Source organism: Oncorhynchus mykiss, chromosome 12 (genome assembly GCF_013265735.2).
Source record: "Oncorhynchus mykiss isolate Arlee chromosome 12, USDA_OmykA_1.1, whole genome shotgun sequence".
Classification (NCBI taxonomy): Eukaryota; Metazoa; Chordata; class Actinopteri; order Salmoniformes; family Salmonidae; genus Oncorhynchus; species Oncorhynchus mykiss.
Window position 1 is genome coordinate 25,527,742 of NC_048576.1, and position 27,783 is coordinate 25,555,524.

General features: G+C 44.0%; 1 protein-coding gene across 19 annotated transcripts in view; it reads left to right on the forward strand.

Moving 5' to 3' along the window:
* Window positions 1-27,783, forward strand: part of LOC110537258 (RNA-binding protein Musashi homolog 2) — a 367,078-nt gene that overhangs the window by 175,212 nt on the left and 164,083 nt on the right. For all 19 annotated transcript variants that reach the window (XR_005034923.1, XR_005034924.1, XR_005034927.1 and 16 more), the window contains exon 7: window positions 6,237-6,285. Coding sequence is in view for 13 of the 19 variants with exons in the window: in XM_036937268.1 (XP_036793163.1) it covers window positions 6,237-6,285 (49 nt within the window). In the remaining 6 variants the exon portion in view is untranslated. The remainder of the gene's footprint in view (window positions 1-6,236; window positions 6,286-27,783) is intronic.

The window sequence follows — 27,783 nt, forward strand, 5'->3', positions numbered from 1 at the left end:
ACTCATGCTGCCAAACATTCCCTCGTAAAACTGACTATCCTACCGATCCTTGACTTCAGCAATGTCAGTTTCAAAATAGACCCCAACACTCTATGTTGTCTATCACAGTGCCGTCCGTTTTGTCACCAAAGCCCCATATACTACCCACACTGCGACCTGTATGCTCTCGTTGGCTGGTCCTACAATGTGATTTTTTTTCTCATTTTGTCTGTCATAGTTGAAGTCTACCTATGAGGAAAATTACAGGCCTCTCTCATCTTTTTAAGTGGGAGAACTTGGTGGCTGACTAAATACTTTTTTCCTCCACTGTATCTGGCCCTTCTTTGGACACTGTGCTAACAAACCTCTAAACAAGCTTCAACACCATACAACACTCCTTCCGTGGCCTCCAACTGCTTTTAAATGCTAGTAAAACGTAGTGCATGCTCTTCAACCGATCGCTGCCCGCACCCTCCTGCCTGACTAGCATCACTACTCTGGACGGTTCTGACCTAGAATATGTGTATATGTGACTATCCTATCGATCCTTGACTTCAGCGATGTCATTTACAAAATAGCCCCCAACACTTTACTCAGCAATCTGGATGTAGTCTATCACAGTGCCATCCGTTTTATCACCAAAGCCCCATATACTACCCCCACTGCGACCTCTATGCTCTCGTTGGCTGGCCCTCACTACATATCCGTCGTCAAACACACTGGCTCCAGGTCATCTATAAGTCTTTGCTAGGTAAAGCCCCACCTTATCTCAGCTCACTGATCATCATAGCAACACCCACCTGTAGCATGCGCTCCAGCATGTATATTGCACTGGTCATCCCCAAAGTCAACACTTCCTTTGGCCGCCCTTTCTTCCAGTTCCCTGCTGCCAATGACTGGAACGAATTGCAAAAATCTCTGAAGCTGGAGTCTTACATCTCCCTCTCTAACTTTAAGCATCAGCTGTCAGAGCAGCTTACCCATCACTGTACCTATACACAGCCAATCTGTAAATAGCACACCCAACTACCTCATCCCCATATTATTACTTATCCTCTTGCTCTTTTGCTCCACGGTTTCTCTACTTGTACATCATCATCTACACATCTATCACTCCAGTATTAATGTTTAATTGTAATTATTTTCGCCTCTATGGCCTATTTATTGCCTACCTCCCTACTCTTCTACATTTGCACACACTGTACATAGATTTTTCTGTTTTTCTTCTCTATTGTGTTGTTGACTGTACGTTTGTTTATGTGTAACTCTGTGTTGTTGTTTTTGTCGCAATGCTTTGCTTTATCTTGGCCAGGTCGCAGTTGTAAATGAGAACGTGTTCTCAACTAGACTACCTGGTTAAATAAAGGTGAAATAAAAAATCTAATGAAATACAGATATATGACAGATACACCGATGTGTGTCATCATGACCAGATAAGTGTGAATTGGGTTGAAGTGTGGGTCAATGGACTGCAGTGAGGTGAAAAGGGTTGAGGTGTGGGAAAATGGACTGCAGTGAGGTTAAAGGGGTCAAGGTGTGGGTCAATGGTCTGCAGTGAGGTTAAAGGGGTTGAGGTGTGGGACATTGGACAGCAGTGAGGTGAAAGGGGTCGAGATGTGGGACAGTGGACTGCAGTGAGGTGAAAGGGGTCGAGATGTGGGACAGTGGACTGCAGTGAGGTGAAAGGGGTTGAGGTGTGGGACAGTGGACTGCAGTGAGGTGAAAGGGGTCGAGGTGTGGGACAGTGGACTGCAGTGAGGTGAAAGGGGTCGAGGTGTGGGACAATGGACTGCAATGGGGTGAAAGGGGTCGAGGTGTGGGACAATGGACTGCAGTGGGGTGAAAAGGGTTGAGGTGTGGGACAATGGACTGCAGTGGGGTGAAAAGGGTCGAGGTGTGGGACAATGGACTGCATTGGGGTGAGTGGGGGCGAGGTGTGGGACAATGGACTGCAGTGAGGTGAGTGGGGGCGAGGTGTGGGACAATGGACTGCAGTGAGGTGAAATGGGTCGAGGTGTGGGACAATGGACTGCATTGGGGTGAAAGGGGTCGAGGTGTGGGACAATGGACTGCAGTGAGGTGAGTGGGGGCGAGGTGTGGGACAATGGACTGCAGTGAGGTGAGTGGGGGCGAGGTGTGGGACAATGGACTGCAGTGAGGTGAAATGGGTCGAGGTGTGGGACAATGGACTGCATTGGGGTGAAAGGGGTCGAGGTGTGGGACAATGGACTGCAGTGGGGTGAAAAGGGTCGAGGTGTGGGACAATGGACTGCATTGGGGTGAGTGGGGGCGAGGTGTGGGACAATGGACTGCAGTGAGGTGAAATGGGTCAAGGTGTTGAACAATGGACTGCGGTGAGGGTCAGCTAAGCTGCAGGTCATTTACCATCACTCTTTTCACCGAGGAGAATTGATCCCATGAAGTGATGCTTTCTAGTACGTGAGAGTTTCCACCCACCAACACAGACTAGTAGACAGTAAGTCAAGATGGGAGCAGAGCAGGTATGGAACATTAGTGTCTGAAGCCTCTTTTGAAGGGCTGCCTCCCAGCCTGAGGGGGTCAGAAAGTTTCTAGCAGCACTGGTTCAGGTCCCTGGTGTAGCCTTGCATACCAGTAGTTCTGTGTGGGTTGGACGCACCATGACCACTCCTACTCTAGTGTCTGCTCTGCTCTGATCAGGGACACAGTGGGCGGCTTTGCTGCCTGAGTGGAGTAAAGTTATGTTGGCCTGCTCTCCTGTTCCCGTTGACACAACCAAATGCCTGGTTGCTATGAGACAACCCTGCTGTCTTCATGGTGTCCCTGTACTGAAGGGTAGGAGGGGGTGTCAGACATGTGTGTCTCTGTCACCTCCCTTACTGCTGTTTAATTACAACGGTTTCCTGGAAGTTAAGTTTGTCCTGCTGCTCCTCGTTATAGCACTATTAGTAAAACCACTGGAGTGTACATGCTGTACATTGCAGGGACAAAAGCTGAGAGACAATGATATATATTTTCTCTGTAAAATAAATAAATGAGAGGGTGGTCATTAGTTTGTCCATTGTCATTGAAACAGCTATCGCCGCTTTGTTAATTTAGAGCATTGTAAAATAATGTAATTAGAAAGAAGACCCATAGTCCGTCAAAGTCATTGACATTGTGTTCAGTTATCTTCCCTCTGTGACCCTTCTGTGACCCAGAGCATCAGTAGTCTGCACTCTGCATGCCCCTCATGACTAATAAAACACTGCAATCTCATGAAACAAGAAATATTTTCTTGGATTCCCTCTAGTCTTCGTCTTTCCCTCTCTTTTCTCTGGCCTGACTGGGCATTGATGTAGACCAGAAGGGATTCAAAATAGTCACATAAAAATCATTCCCCTATTGTGTTGCAACAGAGACTTCAGTGTGTTCCAGTCCCAGTGGATGTGAACTATGGTGCTGTTAGTCCCGGATCCCAGGGAAACCTCTGATGCCTCGCTGTTGTGTGCTGAATGGAAATAATAGGGGGATTGCTGCTGATCTAAACTGCTGTCATAGTGCATTTCCTTAGCTCTTAAATCTCCCCCTATCGCTGCCGCTTTTTCAGCCCAAAAACGCTACATGTCTCTTTGCTTATTGATGCTTCTGTTCTCTGATAAATAATTCAAACAGCAGCCCATTTGAATTCCTGACCGGCTGGGCGTTTCTGTCATGTTTGTCTTACGTATGGATTTGGTTGATTTATTGGCCCGGGTGGAAAGGTTGTCCAGGAGTGGACGTTTAGCATCATATTATCTGACAGAAACAGGATTAGCCTTCCCCCAGGGGTCCTGGGATCTAAACAAGGGTTTGATTACCTTCCCTTTGTGATTTTCCTGCTTTGACTGCAAATCTCCTCCACCTGAGTCAATCTGCATTCTCATACACTCTCAACCCGCCTTGTCCTCAGGTTCAAACTCTGCAGGTATTTAGCAAATCACCCTAGCTAGCACAAGCTTGATATTCATCTTGATACAAGCTGGTAACGGTTGGCATTTTATGTTCTGCTTGGTGGGAAGTGATGGTGTCACTGGCTGTACGTGTTTCACCTGGCCTACACTGCCTCATTCTAACTGGCTGTACGTGTTTCACCTGGCCTACACTGCCTCATTCTAACTGGCTGTACGTGTTTCACCTGGCCTACACTGCCTCATTCTAACTGGCTGTACGTGTTTCACCTGGCCTACACTGCCTCATTCTAACTGGCTGTACGTGTTTCACCTGGCCTACACTGCCTCATTCTAACTGGCTGATACAAGCTGCCGTGTAGTCGTTAGCGCAACAGCCATGTGTGTACGCTCTCCTGTAAAGTGTGTTTGTGTAGCGGTAATTCAATGAACGCATTTTGTCATGAGCTTTATTTATTAACAGTGAACTGATTTAGCTTCTTGGCCCCAGACGGCCTTTGTAGAGCGTGGTCCTCTTTCTTGGTGGACACAAAGCCAGAGGACTGCAGCGCTCCAGTCTATAGCTAACGTACCACACACTGAAGAAATAGACTGGGGCGCTTTTCTTCATTGTCACAAAAGGCCAGCCACTCCGCTGGAGTCCCCACTCCCCTTTTACATAGTGATAAGACAGCCATTATCCTCTGAACCTTTCTTTGCACTCAGCCAGGAGAAAGGAAAGAGTGAGAGAAGGGAGGAGGATGGTAGAGAGAGAGAAAGAGAGAGATTTCTCCTTCCCTAGAGTGAGACTGGGCTTCACCTCTGTGTGGAGGGGTTTTGTGTGAGCCGTGAAGAGGTCCTTAACCTTCTATCAGATGGAGCCACAGAGTTGTGCTCTGCCTGAATGGCTGCATTGAAAAGCCCTGAAGCAGAGGATATGCTTCTATAGACTTGGGGAGAGGAGAGAGAGAGAATGCAACGAGCTTCGGTCGGGCCGCTGGAGTGTGACCCTCTCATGATGTGCACGCACTGTGAAACACTCCATCACCGCTGAACTTGTGTCCTGCGTTGAATAGGCTGCCTGACAAACCTGTCCTCCCACTGAGGTGTCATAAAAACAGACAGACAGACACACGGATATCTTAACATCTGAATATGGGAGGCCTATAATACACAGCATTGATGGCCTATAGGCCAATTTATTTTACAAAGATGTGCTAGTGTTGCCACTGGCTGTTTGTACTAGACATTATATGTCAGCCTCAGGGAAACATACTACTATTTACCACTGTACAGTAAGCTGTATTCTTCATCGGAAATGTGTTCTAGGGAATTGGATGACTATAGGTGTGAAAAGAGGAAATCCTAGAGGACATATATCATCCAGTTGTCTTTTTTCCCACCCGGTCGTATAAGCAGGTGGTTTAGGTCCATGTCCATTTGGAGGTGGTTATAGTACAGCAGCACTGGTAGGTGTGTGGTAGAGCACTAGAGTAGACTAGTGCCTACATCCTGTGGCAGGGTGGCAGCGTTGCAGTAGGGTGGCTGCAGCAGTGTGGCTGCAGCAGTGTGGCTGCAGCAGTGTGGCATGGCCTGGCAGAGCTCCTCTTTATCCCGTCAGACAGTTCTATCAGATCCCTCTGCTCCTGTCTCTTCCCATATCCTCCCTCACTCCCTATGGCCCTCCTCTACCAGCCAGCCCTGCCACCCTCCCTCCCACCGCACCTCGCCCCCCTGAACTCACACCGCACTGCCTCCCCAGGACCCAGCCTGCTCCTCTCCACACCACACATTACCTAGCGACTGTAACCAGGGAATGTGTGGTGCACAGTGACATTGAGATGTCTTATCTCCCCCTCTGTGGTTTTGTCTGGTGCAGTTTTTTTTCTCATCCAATTTCTCGCTTTTTTATTGTTCTCTCAACGAGAAACCACGATGAAAATGAGTGGGCCTAAGTCTGTTTTTAAGCACTTCTTCTGAATTATAGGGAACAGATTTCTGTTTTACAATCTGTCGTGAGATGTGTGAGAATAAACATTTGCCGTCTGTGTCTCTGTGTGGCATTATTGACCAGCATGATGAGAGTTGATATCATCATGGATCATGTTACTGCCTGGTGGCACAGCAGAGGAGGCTGGGCTTGGTTGGTGCAGTGAGGTGTCTCTGCCTGGTTGGCTCTAACTGTCTATGGTTCCATGAGGAAGACTATTCATTGTTCCCCATTGAAGGATACACACTATTTGCCCTCTTTTACTTGTCAGCATCTTTGCATCTTTTCCACACTACAGAGGCCATCACCATTGTATTTCTTTTCCATGTCTCTCCTATCTGCCTTCAGACTAATGTCTGTTTTCCTCTTTGGTCTTTCAGGTAGAAGACGCCATGCTTATGTTTGATAAAACTACTAACAGACATAGAGGTAAGTCCACCAATCATATATTACCCTGTGTTTTTCTTTTATGTGTATTCATGTGACAGAAAATAGTACATTTCTGTGGTAGTTTCCCTTGTAAACAGCACAAGGGTGATTCATTTCACATGGTGCCAGCTTGTTACAGTGCTTATCCAAGCACTGGAAAACATCATTTAAAAATCAATATAGTGGTATTTAAAACCTACGACCTGGATGAGGCGTGACTGAGGTTACAGGTGGTGGTGGGTGTTGTTTAGGAACACACTTGGGCTCTTCCTCTCTGGGTGTCTGTAGGGGGTTATGGAGCCAGCCGAGGGTGCTGCCTACCTGCTGCCTGGCTCTAGTGCTACCGGTCACTGCGCTGGGAGATAACAGGAGAGATAAGGCCCAGGAGCAATGCTGTCTTTATCTCTCTTATCTGCTCTTTATCTGGGATTAGGGGGAGGCTTCTCTAAAGCAGAGGACTTTCCAAAGACAGACTATCTCCCTCTCCTTCCCTGAATTACAATAGCACCACCAGACACTGTGCCCTGTATATTGCCTCGTTATGGTTACGTACATGTCTTGTGTTACTTTTTGATTGATTAGATTTTTTGTACTTTTGTTTATTTAGCAAATATTATATTAACTCTATTTCTTGAACTGCATTGTTGGTTAAGGGCTTGTGAGTAAGCATTTCACAGTAAGGTCTACTACACTTACTACACGCATGTGACAAATAAAATGTGATTTTGATCTCCACAGCGCCAGCCAGGCCACTAATCACTAACCAATAGCAGGCTAAAAGACACTAAAACATCTAATATAGTCTACAGCCGATAGAGAGACAGACATAGTGCCTCTGTTATTGTTCCTGTGGTCCACAGTGATGTGTAGCAATGCTGATGTGATGATAGTATGGAAACTATAAAGGCCACAGTAGTGCAGCCATTGAGGGGGTGCGTGCTTAGTCTTCTCCTGTACTCCCTGTTCACCCACGACACCATCATTAAGTTTGCAGACAAAAGCGACGGTGGTAGGCCTGATCACCGACCATGATGAGAGCCTATAGGGAGGAGGTCAGAGACCTGTCAGTGTGGTGCCATGACATCAACCTCTCCCTCAACGTCAGCACAAAAGAGCTGATCGTGGACTACAGGAAACAGAGGGCCGAGCATGCCCACATTCACTTCGACGGGTCGTTGTGCAGTGGAAGAAAAGCTTGTTGCGGCTTTACGCATTACATTGTGAGTTAACCCAACAAGGCTGTAGTGGAGCGGGTCAAAAGCTTCAAGTTCCTCAGTGTCCACATCACTAAGGACCTATCATGGTCCAAACACACCAACAAAGTCTTGAAGAGGGCACGAAAACATCTCTTCACCCTCAGGAGGCTGAAAAGATTTGGAATATGCCTCAGATCCTCAAAAACATTTCCAGCTGCACCATTGAGAGCATCTTGACTAGCTGGATCACCGCTTGGTATGATCTGCTTGGCATACGACCGTAAGGTGCTACAGAGGGTAGTGCATACGGCCCAGTATATCACTTGGGCCAAGCTCCCTGCCGTCCAGGACCTCTATACGGGGCGGCAGGGTAGCCTAGTGGTTAGAGCGTTGGACCAGTAACCGGAAGGTTGCGAGTTCAAACCCCCGAGCTGACAAGGTACAAATCTGTCGTTCTGCCCCTGAACAGGCAGTTAACCCACTGTTCCCAGGCCGTCATTGAAAATAAGAATTTGTTCTTAACTGACTTGCCTGGTTAAATAAAGGTAAAATAAAAAAAATAAAAAAAATAAATACCAAGGCATGTCTGAGGAAGAGACTCCAGCCACCTAAATCATAGACTGACTGTTCTCTCTGCTACCGTACAGCAAGTCCGGTACCGAACAGCGGTACCAAACCAAAAGGCTCATGAACAGCTTCTACTCCCAAGCCAGCAGACTGTTGAACAGTTAATCAAATGGCTACCATGACTATTTGCATTGATCCCCTTTTTGTTTGCACTGACTCTGTTGTATTTGTATTTATTATAGATCCTCATTAGTTCCTGCCAAGGCAACAGCTACTCTTTATGTGGTCCAGCAAAATTAAGGCAGTTATACAATGTTTAAAACATTACAATACATTCACAACAGATTTCACAACAATTGAAGTGTGTACTCTCCGGCCGCTACTCTACTACCACATATCTACAACATAAAATCCATGTGTACATGTGTGTATAGTGCGTATGTTATCATGTGTGTGTGTATTTGTGTGTCTCTACATAGTCCCTGCTGTACCATAAGGTCTATTTTTTCTGTTTTATAAATCTGATTCTACTGCTTGCATAAGTTACTTGACGTGGAATAGAGTTGCATGTAGTCATGGCTCTATGTAGTGCTGTGCGCCTCCCATAGTCTCTTCTAGACTTGGGGACTGGTGACATGTCTTGTGGGGTATGCATGGGTGTCTTAGCTGTGTGCTAGTAGTTTAAACAGACAGCTTGGTGCATTCAACATGTCAATACTTCTCACAAACACAAGTAGTGATGAAGTGAATCTCTCCTCTGCTTAGAGCCAGGAGAGATTGACATGCATATTATTAATGTTAGCCCTCTGTGTATGTTTAAGGGCCAGCCGTGCTGCCCTGTTCTGTGCCAATTGTGCTATTGGACAGTAGTCCAGGTGCGACAAAACTAGGGCCTGTAGGACCTGCCTTGGTGATAGTGATGTTAAGAATGCAGAGAAGCCCTTTATTATAGACCTCTCCCCATTTTAGCTATGGTTGTATCATTATGTTTTGACCATGACAGTTTACAATCCTGGGTTACTCCAAGCAGTTTAGTCTCCTCAATTTCCACATTATTCATTACAATATTTAGTTGAGGTTTAGGGTTTAGTGAATTACTTTTTTTGAAATATGTAGGACTAATTTATTTCTTATCACCCATTCTGAAACTGACTGCAGCTCTTTGTTAAGTGTTGCAGTGATTTCACTTGCTGTGGTAGCTGATGTGTATTGTGTTGAATCATCAGCATACAGTACAGTCAAAGCCAGTGACTGGTCATTAGTAAAGATTTTAAAAAGTAAGGTGCCTAGACAGCTGCCCTGGGGAATGTCTGACTTTATTTGTATTATTTTGGAGATGCTTCCAATAAAGAATACCCTCCCTCTGTGTTCTGTTAGACGGTATCTCTCGATTCAGAATATAGCAGGTTTATACAGCCAAAACACATACGTTATGATCGATAATGTCAAAAGCTGCACTGAAGTCTAACAAAACAGCTCCCACCATTTTGTTATTATCAATTTCTCTTAGCCAATCATCATTAATTTGTGTAAGTACATGTTGAATGCCCTTCCTTATAAGTGTACTGAAAATGTTGCTTACTGTTAAATAGCATTGTAGCTGGTCGAACATTTTTTTTCTCCAAAGGTTTACTAACATGCTTACCACGACGCTAGCGTTGCAAAATAAATTGACACCTACATTTTATTCAATCATTGCACCCGCACTGCTCACGCTCGCCAACGAGCTTCTTCATTGCCAGGAGCTAAAATAGAAGTTGCTTCTATTTGTGGCGCAGAACGTGCTGCAAGTCATGCCTCTCTGTTTGGTGCCGGTCTCCATGGAGCGGCGGATCAGCCTCATTGGCTTTTAGAAGCATATGCCCACGTGCCATCTCCTCATTGGTTATACCCACGTGGGTGATTGAAAGATGAACGGAGGTCGGTTGTGGTAATACACCTTATAAAAGTTAGTTGCCAACCGCCATATCAAGTCCAAAGAAGAAAAAACCTGGAAGAAGGAGAGATGACTAGAAACGTTTCGGTTGACCTTTTTTATGTGTGAATTAATAGTCAGCGTAGAGGATCTTGTGCATTTCAGATAAAATAACAACTCAATGTGTATATCCCAGGACACATTACCTAGCAACACCAAGCTACCTATCTAAATAGGACAAATTAGCTAGCAACTGCAAGCTAGCTAAATTTCCATAAATGTTTAATGCTTTTCGACCTGTCCCCAAATTAATATAATTGGTTCAGAGTTTGTTTTGATATTTTTACCTGCGTGTCGTGATATCGTTTGGTGTGGGGGGTCAAAATCAATTTGCGTACGATAGCACACACGGATGCACGCGCACGTCCGGTTTGGGCATAGTGTAAGGGTTGGTAACAGGCTGTTTGGTCGGCTGTTTGAGCCAGGAAAGGGTGCTTTGCTATTCTTGGGTAGCGGAATGACTTTGGCTTCCCTCCAGGCCTGAGAGCACACATTTTCCTGTAGGCTTAGATTGAAGAGATGTACCGGCTCTATGCACACTCACTAGACTCTACCCACACACTCACACATACTACACTGACACTCCAACACACACATACTGCTTTTTCAAGCAGAAATTTATACCATGTAGCTCTAACTCCAAAAAGTTTTGGGACACTGTAAAGTCCATGGAGAACAAGAGCACCTCCTCCCAGCTGCCCACTGCACTGAGGCTAGGTAACACGGTCACCACTGATAAATCCATGATAATCTAACATTTCAATAAGCATTTCTCAACGGCTGGCCATGCCTTCCTCCTGGCTACTCCAACCCCGGCCAACAGCTCCCACCCCTGCAGCTACTCGCCCAAGCCTCCCCAGCTTCTCCTTCATCCAAATCCAGACAGCAGATGTTCTGCAAGAGCTGCAAAACCTGGACCCGTACAAATCAGCTGGGCTAGACAATCTGGACCCTCTCTTTCTAACACTGTCCGCCGCCATTGTTGCAACCCCTATTACCAGCCTGTTCAACCTCTCTTACGTATCGTCCGAGATCCCTAAAGATTGGAAAGCTGCCGCGGTCATCCCCCTCTTCAAAGGGGGTGACACCCTAGACCCAAACTGTTACAGACCTATATCAATCTTGCCCTGCCTATCTTCGAAAGCCAAGTTAATAAACAGATCACTGACCATTTCGAATCCCTCCGTACCTTCTCCACTGTGCAATCTGGTTTCCGAGCCGGTCACGGGTGCACCTCATCCACGCTCAAGGTACTAAACGATATCATAACCGCCATCGATAAAAGACAGTACTGTGAAGCCGTCTTCATAGACCTGGCCAAGGCTTTCGACTCTGTCAATCACCACATTCTTATCGGCAGACTCAATAGCCTTGGTTTTTCTAATGACAGCCTCGACTGGTTCACCAACTACTTTGCAGACAGAGTTCAGTGTGTCAAATCGGAGGGCATGTTGTCCGGACCTCTGGCAGTCTCGATGGGGGTACCACAGGGTTCAATTCTCGGGCCGACTCTTTTCTCTGTATACATCAATGATGTCGCTCTTGCTGTGGGCGATTCCCTGATCCACCTCTACACAGACGACACTATTCTGTATACTTCTGCCCCTTCCTTGGACACTGTGCTAACTAACCTCCAAATGAGCTTCAATGCCATACAACACTCCTTCCATGGCCTCCAACTGCTCTTAAACGCTAGTAAAACCAAATGCATGCTCTTCAACCGATCGCTGCCCGCACACGCCTGCCCGACTAACACCCTGGACAGTTCCGACCTAGAATTTGTGTACAACTATAAATACCTAGGTGTCTGGCTAGACTGTAAACCCTCCTTCCAGACTCATATTAAAAATCTCCAATCCAAAATCAAATCTAGAATCGGCTTTCTATTTCGCAACAAAGCCTCCTTCACTCACATCGCCAAACTTACCCTAGTAAAACAGACTATCCTACCGATCCTCGACTTCGATTGATGTCATCTACAAAATAGCTTCCAATACTCTACTCAGCAAATTGGATGCAGTCTATCACAGTGCCATCCGTTTTGTTACCAAATCACCTTATACCACCCACCACTGCGACCTGTATGCTCTAGTCGGCTGGCCCTCGCTACATATTCGTCGCCAGACCCACTGGCTCCAGGTCATCTATAAGTGTCTATGCAAGGTAAAAGCTCCGTCTTATCTCAGTTCACTGGTCATGATAACAACACCCACCCGTAGCACACGTTCCAGCAGGTATATCTCACTGATCATCCCCAAAGCCAACACCTACTTTGGTCTCCTTTCCTTCCAGTTCTCTGCTGCCAGTGACTGGAATGAATTGCAACAATCGCTGAAGTTGGAGACTTTTATTTCCCTCACCAACTTTAAACATCAACTATCTGAGCAGCTAACCGGTCGCTGCAGCTGTACATAGTCCATCTGTAAATAGCCCACCCAATCTATCTTCCTCATCCCCATACTGTTTTTATTTTATTTACTTTTCTGCTCTTTTGCACACTAGTATCTCTACTTGCACATCATCATCTGCTCATTTATCACTCCAGTGTTAATCTGCTAAATTGTAATTATTCGCTCCTATGGCCTATTCATTGCCTACCTCCTCATGCCTTTTGCACACACTGTATATAGACTTTATTTTTTATACTGTGTGATTGACTTGTTTATTGTGTTATTGGCTTGTCTATTGTTTACTCCATGTGTAACTCTGTGTTGTTGTCTGTGTCACACTGCTTTGCTTTATCTTGGTCAGGTCGCAGTTGCAAATGAGAACTTGTTCTCAACTAGCCTACCTGGTTAAATAAAGGTTAAATAAGATAAACAAATCTACTCCGATTGCAGAGTACGGGTAAGATATTACACATTTCAGATTTTGACAGAGAGTTGTTTTAATTTCAAGTTAAAGTGTACTGTTAGCTAGCTAGCTAACGTTAGCTGGCTGGCTCACTAGCTAACGTTACGTGTATGACCTTATTATTGTATGATCTTATAGCTAGCTAACATTGAACCTGGTTGGTTAGGTACCTGTTAGGTACCTGCAGATTCATGCAGGGTAGTAACGTCATAAATTGGGATTATGGTTCATTGTTTACGTATCTAGCTACATGTCTTAAGAAAAGACTCCACTATGCAAGTATCCTTTTCAATAGAATGTTACTGCGACAACTTTTGATAGATGTAGCTGGTAAATTCTCTCTGGCTATCTACTCCGATTTCAGAGCACTCTCATCTGAGTGTGCAAAGCACAGAATAACTGACAAATTTACGAACGCTCAACATCCGTTGAATATGGCCGGTGTAACTAAAGGTTGGCAAAAAAGCATAAATTGTTGCCAGCAGCACAGTTGCAGTCATCAACGCTCTGAAAAGTAAAATGGTCAGTGAGCTGTTCTTTCATTTGTGTCTGGAAATAGCTAGCAAGCTAGCCAATGTAAGCCAGTTAGCTTGGGTGCTTGACTGTTGTTGTTAGGACAGAAAACTTGGATCAACCCTTAAAGAGATGGGTGGGGCTAAAGCTTAAGGGGGTGTGAATGATGCTGAATGGGTGTAGACATGAAAAGCTCTCCAGTAGGTACCAAAATATTAAAAGGCCATTTTCTCAAAAATTAGGTTACAAGTTTATCAACTTTCAAAGCATAATTACTTTCCCATTGTTCCTCAAATACAGTGTATGATATACCATTTTGTAGCTCTGTGTCTCTGCTTTTATCCAATGTAGAAAACACTATTTCAAATGTTGCTACATAAGAGACCGAATCAAGGCGGTCGGTCACAAATGGTAGTAAGACAAAGGAAGTCTCTCACTATTGTTAAGCTCTGAATCAGAAAAATGGCCAGGCCGGGTGTTTATCCATCACTGTCTTCATTTGAAGGGCATTTGGCAGCTCAAAGGCAAACACGTAACACACTGACTGAGAGCAGCTCGGCTCCCATCCCTATCTCCTTCACAGACACACACAGACAGAGCAGAAGTGCAATGCAGTCAGAGAGAGAGAGAGAGAGAGAGAGAGAGGAGGGAAAAGCAGAAACTCGTCATCTCAAAGCAGACCTCACAATGGGTTCTGTCACTAAACATCACAATTCACTCAAACCCATACAGCACTTTCACTAGTTCACATTCTGCTCACTGAGAGGCGCTTTACCAGACACATTGACAGCAGGCAACACACACACACACATTTATGCATGCACATTTAGTCATTTATTTAACCCTTATTTTACCAGGTAAGTTGACTGAGAACACATTCTCATTTACAGCAACAACCTGGGTAAACGCACACTGGCATACATGCATGAAAACGCACACACACACAAATGTACGAAACACACACACACACACACACACAGACTAGCACAAAGAAAGCTATACAACATTTACGCATCACATGAGTTGCTCGATCCTTAGTAAAGCTCTACATCTGCTTACGTGGTTGGGCAACACTTCCACAGAGAGGTTTGGTCCAATGCTGAGGAGATAGTGTTAGTGAGAGAAGCTGGCTAGTGTGAGAGACAGAGGGGAAGTGTCTGGGCTCAGTGTTGTTTATATGAGGAGGACAGGAAATGCCTGTCAGCAGCTGTAGGACACACACTTCCCTCTAAGAGCAGAGGAGAGAAGAGGAGAGGAGAGTAGGGAGGGAAATTCTAACAAGTAGCAGCCTAGCAGGCTACCGGAACGGGTGGAGGGATAGCTAACTGACTTGGTTCAAATCAAATCAAATGTTTTTTTGTCACTACAGGTGTAGACTAATGTTAAATGCTTACTTACTAGCCCTTTCCCAACAATTCAGAGTTAAAAAGTAAGACAAACATTTTATTAATAAACACAAAATAACAATTACGAGACTATTTACAAGGAGTACCTGTACCGAGTCAATGTGCAGGGGTACGAAGTAGTTGAGGTAGTTGAGGTAATATGTACATGTAGGTACGGATAAAAGTGACTAGGCAATCAGGATAGATAATAAACAGAGTAACAGCAGCATAGAGTGTGAAAGAGTGTGAAAGTGTGTGTGTGAGCGTATGTAGTATGTATGTGTGTTTGTTTCTTTTTGCTTATTTTTTCCCTCACCTTTATTTAACTAGGTAAGTCAGTTAGGAACAAATTCCTTTTTACAATGACGGCCTACCCCGGCCAAACCTGAACAATGCTGGGCCAATTGTGAGCCGCACTATGGGACTCCCAATCATGGGCGGATGTGATACAGCCTGGATAGCCAGAGCAAATTTACCAGCTATGTCTATCAACCGTTGTCACAGTGACGTTCTATTAAAATGGATACTTGCATAGTAGAGTCTTTTGTTAAGACCTGTAGCTAGCTAGCTATACAATGAACCATCATCCCTACTCATGATGTTACTACCCTGCATGAATCTGCAGGTAACTAACCAACCAGGTACAATGTTAGCTAGCTAACATTAAGCTATAACTAGCAAAGCAAATGGCTCTGAGGGTACGAATAATAAGATCATACCCGTAAAGTTAGCTAGCGAGCCAGCCAGCTAACGTTAGCTAGCTAGCTAACAGTACACTTTAACTTAATGAAAACTACTTTCTGTCAAAATTAGAAACGTGTAATATCTGAAAATGTAGCTAGCTAGACTATCTTACCTATATACATCATGGATGAACGCTTCTCCCTGTCACGGATGCCATGGTTGCCCTTAGTTTGAAGATGTAATCCAGAGACAGGTGTTTTCCTTAGCTATCATGCTCTAATTCCACTGATTTCAAAACCCGGTCCTCCAGAAAGTAGAGAGCAACACTTATGCAGTTCTACTATGCAATAAAAAATGTTTTAATGCTGCGTTAGACAGCGTACCTCCACGTACTGACCAGCTCAAATAGACAGAAGCGTGCTATTTGGCAGACCTATCCAAACTCATATCTCGGCATGGCCAGCCCACTCATTATCTCAGCCAATCATGGTTAGCTTCTGTGGCTAAACCAACTAGGCTCGTAATTTAACCATTGTATTCGTATTTACAGATTTCATACAAGTCTGTTATTAAGGCACATGAAAGTTCACATGTTTCAGAAGGCATTTCTGACAAAAACTAAAAATGTGCCTTCAAATGGCTGTGACCCGCAACATCGCATAGTTTCCTGAAACGAGTCACATTTTCAGTTTCTCACCACAGTAACTTGACAGGTAGACTGACACCGTCGTAAGTATATATAAAATAACTATCTGAAAGGGTAGAGAGAATCCAATATTTCATGGTGGCTCTTGACAGGCGATGTACAGTGATATTGAGGGCAGTGTGTGAAGGCATATCCCAGCTATCACATAACGTTCTGAGAAACATATATTTCCTAGAGCTTGGTGAGAGCATGGTTGTCTTATGGTTATTTTGCATACAACCTTCACACAACTTTCTGGGAATGGTGCAGGATAGTTGCTTGGCTTTGGAACATTCTCAGCACATATAAGGAACCTACATTTTCTTGGTGTTTCATTACTTTAACACGTGTCAAACTCATTCTACGGAGGGCAGAGTGTCTGTGTTTTTTTTTGTCCTCCCTTGTACTTTATGGATGAATTAACGTCACTGATTAGTAAGGAACACCCCTCACCTGGTTGTCTAGGTATTAATTGAAAGGAAAAAAATTAAACCAGTAGACAATAAGCTGTAACGACGTTCGTCTGTAGGAGGAGAAGCGGACCAAAAAGCAGCGTGGTGGTTATTCATGTTCTTTAATGGAAAACTGAACAATACATGAAATAACTCAAATCTACAAAACAACAAACGGAACGTGAAAACCTATACAGCCTATCCTGTGACAACAAACACAGTGACAGGAACAATCACCCACAAACACACAGTGAAACCCAGGCTACCTAAGTATGATTCTCAATCAGAGACAACTAATGACACCTGCCTCTGATTGAGAACCATACTAGGCCGAAAACATAGAAATGCCCCAAAACATAGAAAAACAAACATAGACTGCCCACCCAACTCACGCCCTGACCATACTAAATAAATACAAAACAACAGAAATAGAGGTCAGAACGTGACAAAGCCCTCCGTGGAATGAGTTTGACACCCCTGCTTTAACAGAATTGTTCCTAAAGGTTTTCTCATTTCAAATTTGGTCATGTTTTAGAAACATTTTCTAACTGGTTTGACATTGGGAATGTTCTCAAATAGTTCAGAGAATGTTAAGAAAGAACGTACTTCTGTGGGAATTTCCGTACTTCAGCATAACGTTTCCTACAGGTTTCCTCATGGTTCTATTTAAAGTCATGTTCTGAAGATGTTCTGAGAACGTTAAGAAAACTTTCCATAAAAACCACAAGAAGAATAATGTTTGATAACGTTCAGAGTACATTCTAAGAATTTGATTTAAAAACATATACATTCCGTTCTCAGCATCACCAAAACTCTCTCTATCGTCTATCTTGTTAAGTGTGTTCAGGTGTGTTGGCCGCGCCCACTTATTGCCGCACCTGATCTTAATGAGTGCTTGTTTCCTTTGAAATAGGGTCTGATGAATAGACTAAAATGAACAGCTTGTACGCATTAAAATAACATAGCATGCTAGCTCCATCCTGGTCATGCAGTGGACTAATTCCACGGATAGAGAACAGAATCTCACTGGTCTGAATTTCGCTGATGGCCAATCACAATAAAAAAATTAATATGTTTGCATGATTAATGCCTATCTGTTCATGAAGTTAATAAAAAGTGAACCCAAAATAATCTAGCAGTGTTATTAAACGTTTGGTTGAAACATTCAGTGAAAGTTTTAAGTTATTCAAAACCCCCAAAATAACCTAGAATTTCCGTTCTCAGGGCATTAATTAAACATCCCAGGAAAACTTTCAAGGAACCAGAATTAAACATTTTAAAAACGTTCTGTTTTACCGGTCAGGAAACTTCCCACAACCAATGTGACACCAAAAACATACATTCCCCCAACTTCCGAAGAACCAAATGTGCTAGCTGGGTAGTGAGACAGTCAAAGTATTTGCTGCATTCTTTTGTCTCTCCTGTTCCTCTTTTAGAGTGCCTTATACAGGTGTGTGTGTGTGTGTGTGTGTGTGTGTGTGTGTGTGTGTGTGTGTGTGTGTGTGTGTGTGTGTGTGTGTGAAACTGCTCTCTAATCCTCTCCCAGTCTGTCTCTGCACAGCTCTTCACACTCATTTGGAGTATTTAGCAGTGTCCTTCAAATGCCACCCCTGAGGTGACTGCTGCTGAAATGACTGCTAAAAGACATATTTTACCCTCTCCCTTCTACTGTTCTTCACTGTCTCTCTCTCTTGCACTCTCTCTTTCTCTCTCCTCTCTCTCGCTCTCTCCCAGTCTTTTCCTCCCTCTCTCTCTTTCTCTCTCCTCTAGCTCTCTCCCTCTCTATTTCACCTTACTTTTTGCCCCCCCCTTTCTCTCCCTCTCTCTCCTCTCTCTCTTGCTCCTCTTGCTCTCTCTCCTCTCTCCCTTTCTCTCTCCTCTCTCTCCCTCTCTCTCCTCTCTCTCTTTCTCTCTCCTCTCTTTCCTCTCTCTCTTTCTCTCCTCTCTCTCCTATCTCTCTTTATCCTCTGTCTCTTGCTCTCTCTTTCTCTCTCTCGACTTTCTTTCTCATCTCCCTCTCTCTCTCTCTCTCTCTCTCTCTCTCTCCCTCTCTCGCTCTCTTCGTCTCTTATTCTCCAAGGCACAGCATCTCCCTGGCATTTAGGTTCACACCGTAGTGGGGCCATTGTTCCCGCCACCCTTGCAGCATCTCTCCCCCTTCCTCCCCACCATCACCTTCCTCCCACCTCCACATCCCTCTACTCCTGCTTACCTTCCCCCTCCCTCCCTCCCAACACTAGCCTCACACTCTTTATACTCACAGTGAAATGCCAGTTCATTTTTAGCAAGGAGAAAGGAACATGTATAGGAACACACACACATACACACTTATACACTGCAGTAGTTATGGTCAGAACACAGGTAGCCAACATGGTTCAATAGTGATAGGATATGAGCACTAAAGCCTTGACAGTCTGTTGATTGTTCACAGCACCGTTGAAGCTGTAGACCAAAGCATGTCGTGCGGTGGTGAGCGAGAGCGTGCGGCAGGCTTTCTGTGGTTACACACATGCAGGTCCTGGGGCTAACCCCAAGTCAGAAACACTAAGCACCCAGCCAGGCATGGCCTAACTGTAAACCACCAACACTAGGAACCTACTGTGTATAAGTGTACCTGCCATACCAGCAATACTACAGGAGCAGAGGGAAAACCCTTTTCGACCTGTCCTAAATTAACCTGTCCTAAATCTGTCATGTGCCTGCCTGCTCACATCCTCTCGCCTGAAACATGATCTACGACCTTAACAGTGATTTTACTGTCAAACAAAATTGCCATTGCCAAAGAGAGTGTGAGGAAGGTGAGACAAATAGTGTTGTTTGAGGTTAGATTGGAGACAGTGATAAGTTGTGAAAGACAACTTTTAGCTGACTGGCAGCTGCAGATAACAACCAAACCCTTTGATTTAATTTGACTGTAAAAATTGAAGTTATGTTATAGGAGCCAATGCTCTTCCACAAGGTTTCTACTGATGAACATAGAAGTCCTCCATTAAAGATATAATTCTTTGTTGCTACATCCATTTTTGGACTTAGTAGTTATATACAGTTGAAGTCGGAAGTTTACATACACTTAGGTTGGAGTCATTAAAACTCGTTTTTCAACCACTCCACACATTTCGTCTTCACAAACTGTAGTTTTGGCAAGTCGGTTAAGACATCTACTTTGTGCATGACACAAGTCATTTTTCCAACAATTGTTTACAGAAAGATTATTTCACTTATAATTCACTGTGTCACAATTCCAGTGGGTCAGAAGTTTACATACACTAAGTTTACTGTGCCTTTAAACAGCTTGAATTATTCCAGAAAATGATGTCATGGCTTTAGAAACTGCCGATAGAATTTCAAGAATTTCCCTGTATTTAGCGCCATCCATCATTCCTTCAATTCTGACCAGTTTCCCAGTCCCTGCCGATTAAAAACATCCCCACGGTGGTTGATGCTGCAACCACCATGCTTCACTGTAGGGATGGTGTTCTCGAGGTGATGTGAGGTGTTGGGTTTGCGCCAGACATAGCATTTATCTTGATGGCCAAAAAGATCAATTTTAGTATCATCTGACCAGAGTACCTTCTCCGATATGTTTGGGGAGTCTCCCACATGCCTTTTGGCGAACACCAAACGTGTTTGCTTATTTTTTTCTCTAAGCAATTACTTTTTTCTGGCCACTGTTCCGTAAATCCCAGCTCTGTGGAATGTACAGCTTAAAGTGGTCCTATGGACAGATACTCCAATCTCCGCTGTGGAGCTTTGCAGTTCCTTCAGGGTTATCTTTGGTCTCTTTGTTGCCTCTGATTAATTCCCTCCTTGCCTGGTCTGTGAGTTTTGGTGTGTGGCCCTCTCTTGGCAGGTTTGTTGTGGTGCCATATTCTTTCAGTTTTTTAATAACGGATTTTATGGTGCTCTGTGGGATGTTCAAAGTTTCTGATATTTTTTATAACCCAACCCTGACCTGTACTTCTTTGTCCCTGACCTGTTTGCCTCTTGCTTGGTGGTGCCCCTTGCCTAGTAGTGTTGCAGACTCTGGGCCTTTCAGAACAGGTGTATATATACTGAAATCATGTGACAGATCATGTGACACTTAGATTGCACATAGGACTTTATTTAACAAATTATGTGACTTCTGAATGTAATTGGTTGCACCAGATCTTATTTTGAGGATTCATGGCAAAGGGAGTGAATACATACATACACATATAATTCACTATATTATAATTCCAGTGGGTCAGAAGTTTACATACACTAAGTTGACTGTGCCTTTAAACAGCTTGGAAAATTCCAGAAAATGATGTCATGGCTTTAGAAGCTTCTGAGTCAATTGGAGGTGTACCTGTGGATGTATTTCAAGGCCTACCTTCCTCTTTGCTCATGGGAAAATCAAAAGAAATCAGCCAAGACCCCAGAAAAACAATTGTAGACCTCCACAAGTCTGGTTCATCCTTGGGAGCAATTTCCAAACACCTGAAGGTACCACTTTCATCTGTACAAACAATAGTATGTAAGTATAAACACCATAGGACCACGCAGCTGTCATACCACTCAGGAAGGAGATGTGTTCTGTCTCCTAGAGATGAATGTACCTTGGTGCAAAAAGTGCAAATCAATCCCAGAACAACAGCAAAGGACCTTGTGAAGATGTTGGAGGAAACAGGTACAAAAGTATCTATATCCACAGTAAAACGAGTCCTATATCGACATAACCTGAAAGGCCGCTCAGCAAGGAAGAAGCCACTGTTCCAAAACCGCCCTAAAAAAGCCAGACTACGGTTTGCAACTGCACATGGGGAAAAAGATTGTACTTTTTGGAGAAATGTCCTCTGGTCTGATGAAAAAAATAGAACTGTTTGGCCATAATGACCATCATAATGTTTGGAGGAAAAAGGGGGAGGCTTGCAAGCCGAAGAACACAATCCCCACCGTGAAGCCTGGGGGTGGCAGCATCATGTTGTGGGGGTGCTTTGCTGCCGGAGGGACTGGTGCACTTCACAAAATAGATGGCATCATGAGGTAGGAACATATGTGGATATATTAAAGCAACATCTCAAGACATCAGTCAGGAAGGTAAAGCTTGGTCGCAAATGGGTCTTCCAAATGGACAATGACCCCAAACATACTTCCAAAGTTGTGGCAAAATGGCTTAAGGGCAACAAAATGAAGGTATTGAAGTGGCCATCACAAAGCCCTGACCTCAATCCCATAGAAAATGTGTGGGCAGAACTGAAAAAGCGTGTGTGAGCAAAGAGGCATACAAACCTGACTCAGTTACACCAGCTCTGTCAGGAGGAATGGGCCAACATTCACCCAACGTATTGTGGGAAGCTTGTGGAAGGCTACCCGAAACATTTGACCCAAGTTAAACAATTTAAAGGCAATCCTACCAAATACTAATTGAGTGTATGTAAACTTCTGACCCACTGGGAATGTGATGAAAGAAATAAAAGCTGAAATAAATAATTCTCTCTACTATTATTCTGACATTTCACATTCTTAAAATGAAGTGGTGATCCTAACTGACCTAAGCCAGGGAATTGTAACTAGGATTAAATGTCAGGAATTGTGAAAAATGGAGTTTAAATGTATTTGGCTAAGGTGTATGTAAACTTCCGACTTCCGAACTGTATACCCATTGATTTTTGAAGAATATAACTTATAAATGCCTCATGAGTTTAGCTCAGCTATCATACCCCATCAGAACCCAAATCATAAGCTTGTTTTACTCCAATGTTTATAAACAACATAAATATAAGCAAACATTTTGTAGACTCAAACCATGGTTAAAACTATCATTTTGATAGCATGGATGTTCAGTCCTTGCATCCATAACTCTGTCTAGGCCTATCCTTCAACGTTTTACCAAAACAGGTGGGGTGACCTTTGTTGTTGTTTTATTTAAGGATTCTAGCTTTTAGGATAGTCAAGGATAACTGTTTGATTCCGTCACTCAGTACACTACAAGGTCTGTGGTAGGAACTTATGTCGATCATGGAACCAAATCCACAACATACCTTGTAGAAGGACAAGTATATTTGTAGCTTTCCAGAAAAAAGGGGGTACAGTGTAATTGTCATCCACAGGAGGTCCCAGTGAGGCTAATTGGACACCTTTCTCATTTGCTTCTGCTTAATAACAAAGATGAGTAGGATGATGAAATCCATTGAAATGTAATTTTATATTAACAATGGTTTGGTACCAGACAGCCTTGATTTAGCTGATTTAACAAAGACCATGTGACCGATTACAGGTTAAATCTGCTTTTTTTTTATGATGCAAGTATTAGTAATTTCTGGTAGCATGTGGCAGAGCTAAGATGGAGGCTGGATAATGATGAAGTCAAAAGGCTCATTTGGACCAGGCCGGGAAGGAGAGAGAAGGTGAGAAAGAAAAAAAAGAGAGAGAAGGAGAGAAGGACGGAGCCCAGGTGTCGGGGAAAGCAAGGAGCGAGGGATTCTTGGCTTTGTGAGAGGAAGGATGGGTGCACAGAAGCAGAACGATTGGGTTTTTGTGTGGAGCCTGTTTTTCTGCGGGCTGAAAGGGCCTGGTTTGTTCCTGGAAGATGAACAGAAGGCTGTATTGTATGTGTCTGTAATCTGCTTACCTGGATCGGCAGCTCAGGGACGAATCTCAGATCCAGGCTCCCAGTTGGCAAAAAGGAGTCAATGTCACACTCAGCCAGTCTCGACTTGCTTCCAAACAACTATGAAGTCAGTCCCTCAGGAGACTGAAAAGATTTACATGGGTCCTCAGATCCTCAAAAGGTTCTACAGCTGCACCATCAAGAGCATCCTGCTGGTTGCATCACTGTCTGGTATGGCAACTGCTCGGTCTCCGACTGCAAGGCACTACAGTGGGTAGTGTGTACGGCCCAATACATCACTGGGGCCAAGCTTCCTGCCATCCAGGACCACTATACCAGGCGGTCTCAGAGGAACGCTCTAAAAATTGTCAAAGACTCCAGCCACCATAATCATTGACTGTTCTCTCTGCTACCGCACGGCAAGTGGTACCGGAGTGCCAAGTCTAGGTCCAAGAGACTTCTCAACAGCTTCTACCCCCAAGCCATAAGACTCCTGAACACCTAATCAAATGAATACCCAGATACCCAAATGGATATTTGCATTGTTGGTTTGGGGCTCGTAAGTAAGCATTTCACTGTAAGGTTGTTGTATTCGGGTCATGTGACTAATACAATGTGATTTGATTTGTTAGTCTGTGTGTCTATGAAGATGTGTGCGTGTCCTCTTAGTATACAGTATACGAGTGCTATGTCTATGTGTACAGCTGTCTCTGTATGTATGAGTGAACAGGGCAGCATATGTTTACCTCATGTAACTAGAAAGTGGATGCTATTTCTTTTGAAAAGGATTGTTATGGCATATACTGTAATACACAATACAGGCTCAACAAGGGTTAGAGTACAATCAGGTGTCATAGTGTTCCATCCATCTGGCAAAACTCAGGCACACTATTTGCTTCTCCATTCTTCATATTTAGATAATCACTGTCTTGAATGGTGAGAACTGCCTGTAACTGCCTGTAAGTGCAGCCGTTAGGCGTCTGTCCTCTCATTATATTCCATTCGTTGTTTTCAAACAAAAACTCACTGTACTTCAGCACACTCTATCCCTGGAGGCTCTAACCCTGGAGACTGGGCCATGCAGGGAGTTAACCTGGCCACAGCCACTGCTCCCTTTTTCCCTGAGAGAGAGGCCCTCGTCGGTGACGTCACACCACCACATAAACAACTAGCGGTGGAGGATTAAAGATGGCGGTCGGAGTGGAGTGGAGTGCGTGATCTGTCCGCTGGAAAGTGATTGCAGTTCCAGGGAACATAAGAGGAAGGAAGGAGAGCAAAGTGACAGAGTGAGAGAGGTAGAGTGAGAGAGGTAGAGTGAGGGAGGTAGAGTGAGGGAGGTAGAGTGAGAGAGGTAGAATGAGAGAGGTAGAATGAGAGAGGTAGAGTGGGAGAGAGCAAGTGAGAGAGACAGAGTGAGAGAGACAGAGTGAGAGGGGGAGAGTGAGAGAGGTAGAGAGAGAGGTAGAGGGAGAGAGGTAGGTTGAGAGAGGTAGAGAGAGAGGGAGAGTGAGAGAGACAGAGTGAAAGAGACAGAGTGAGTGAGGTAGAGTGAGAGCGGGAGAGTGAGAGAGACAGAGTGAAAGAGGTAGAGAGAGGGAGAGTGAGAGAGACAGAGTGAGAGAGTGGCTCTGTGGGACGCCTCCTCCTGCCTGTTGGTTCCTCTGGCTGGGAGCAGCAGCCTGCGGCTTCAAAAGAGCACCAGGCAGTCCAGTCCTCCTCTTCCAGCAATTACAGATCACTCCAGCGGATGCCTCCCTGCAAATCCCTCCAAACTACACTCTGATTACTACTCCACGACACAGATTGTTTACCAAATGAATCCTGCACGGCTCAGATAGAACATCCTACTATTCTTTATATTTGGTGTCTGAGTTTGGATGATGCTTCTCTTTGTTCCGACAAGTTAAGAGAGGAATTAGGAGACAGAGGGACCATTTGAGTCTTAAAGATGGCATAACTTCCGATGCTTGCTTTGATTTGTCAGCCAAGACAAGCAGTATGAAAAGGAAATGCTCATACTGTATACAGTGTGTTCAGGAAGTATACACCCCTTGATTTTGTACACAATTTGTTGTGTACCAGCATACATTTAAAATGGATTAAATTGAGATTTTGTGTCACATAATTGCTTACACACAATACCCCATAATGTCAAAGTGGAATTATGTTTTTAGATTTTTTTAAACAAATTAAATCAAATGAAAAGCTGAAATGTATTGAGTCAATAAGTATTCAACCCCTTTGTTGTGGCAAGCCTAAATAAGTTCAGGAGTAAAAATGTGTTCAACAAGTCACATAATAACTTGCCTGGACTCACTCTGTGTGTAATAATAGTGTTTAACATGGCTACCTCATGTCTGTACCCCACACATACAATTATCTGTAAGGTCCCACAGTCGAGCAGTGAATTTCAAACACAGATTCAACCATAACGACCAGGGAGGTTTTCCAGTGCCTCGCAAAGAAGGCCACCTATTGGTAGATAAAATAAAATAAAAAAAAATAAAACTGACATTGAATATACCTTTCAGCATGGTGAATTTATTAATTACACTTTGGATTGTGTATCAATACACCCAGGCACTACAAAGATCACGGCGTCCTTCCTAACTCCGTTGCCAGAGAGGAAGTAAACCTCTCAAGGATTACACCATGATGCCAATGGTAACTTTAAAACAGTTACAGAGTTTAAGGCTGTGATAAGGGAAAACTGAGGATGGATCAACAATATTGTAATTACTCCACAATACTAACCGAAATGACTGAGTGAAAAGAAGGAAGCCTGTACCAGAATAAAAAATATTCCGAAACATGCAACCTGTTTGCAATAAGGCACTAAAGTAAAACTGAAAAACATGTGGCAAATAAATTAACTCTATGTCCTGAATACAAAGCGTTATGTTTGGGGTAAATCCAACACAATACATCACGAGTACCACTCTTCATATTTTCAAGCATGGTAGTGGCTGTATCATGTTATGGGTATGCTTGTCATCGGGCAAGGATAAAAAGGATAGGATAAAAATAAACGCAACAGAGCTAAGTACAGGCAAAATCCTAGAAGAAAAATCCTGGACTTATCCAGAAAGACAGCTGTAATTGCAGCCAAATGTATTGACTCAGGGGTGAAAATACTTATGTCAATGAGGTATTTCTGTATTTCAATTTCAATACATTTGTAAAAATGTTTTCACTTTGTTGTTATGGGGTATTGTGTGTAGATGGGTGGGAGAACAATCTATTTAATCAATCTTGAATTCAGGCTGTAACACAACAAAATGTGGAATAAGTCAAGGGGTATGAATACTTTCTGAATGCACTGTATATTGGTACTACCCAGTGCACTGCATGTGCTACACTTAGAAGCACCTAGAAGCACCTAGAACCCCCGACTTGTCGTTATTGGTTTGAACCAAGCTATCATATCTCAAGCACATTTTGTAGCTCCTTTATATTGGATACAGCTATTTACTTTGAGTAATTTTCTCTGTGTAATGGCACATTTCCTACAAAGCCTATTTTAATCGACAACATTATAGTCCCACAGTCAGTCGTGATGTTACCATGTGTGGTGGTCCTCTGTGGCCAATGACAACCTGCTATACGTGAGAGAACAGAGGAAACAGAACAAATCTGTCTGGAAACCCTGGGGGTGATCACCTGACACAATCCAAGAGCAAATGTCATTTGATTTCCCCATCGCATGGTGTAAATTCATTTACATTTCCCCATCACATCATTTAAAGAGTTCCAACACCATCAACATTAGCTAGGCTAATTCTCTGCAGTATTTTCTCCCCGTGACTAACCTGATATTAGCGATTAGTGGGAATGTCATCTAAATGGCACACCTAATCATATGTATTACCCCCTCCTCCACCTGAGGGCTCGTCTCCCTGGCCTAATCATGATGACAAAGGAAATTATGTGTTTAGTCTATCTTAATCACCACTGAAGCTCATCACCGCCCAGCCCCGGCCGGGGGAGTGGGCCTGCATGTCGCAGAGCAGCGCTGTGGAGAGGCGACCTACCCCCCGCCGGGGTGCACTGCTCCACCTCCTCTGCCCGCCTGCCTGCCTTCCTGCCTGCCAGTGTTTACTGTTTACTGTGACTCATTCCTGTGTCTGACTGTGACTCCCATCCAGACTGAGACTCATCCAGGCTAAATGAAATGTCTGCTCAATCCTCCTAGTGCTCTGTTGCTCTAGTTGGTTTGCAGCTCTTTTCTGTTCATCTCTGCAGATAGAGTTGTGCCATCTCTAACAGTCCAGTGTCCTTATTTGGCTGTGGTTTTATCTTGAAGCTGACTAGATGGCTGACTGAGCATCTGCGGTGCTGGCCTTGCACGGACACTACGTGTTTAGAGTGTTGGATGGGGCCAGGCATGTCTGGATAAAAAAGATTGAGGAAGAAAGCAGTGCCTGAGGCTCTTTCCCATCTTAATCTCTCACCAGGGGTGAAGCGTGGTGCCATTAAAAACACCAGTTAGTCATACCGGCTGTCTGTCTGCATAGCAGCTCACCTCTGGGGAAACATTAAGGACAACCCACATATGAGAATTCTATAGTATACAATGGTATAAGTACAATATAATTCTCTGCAGTGTTTTTGCTG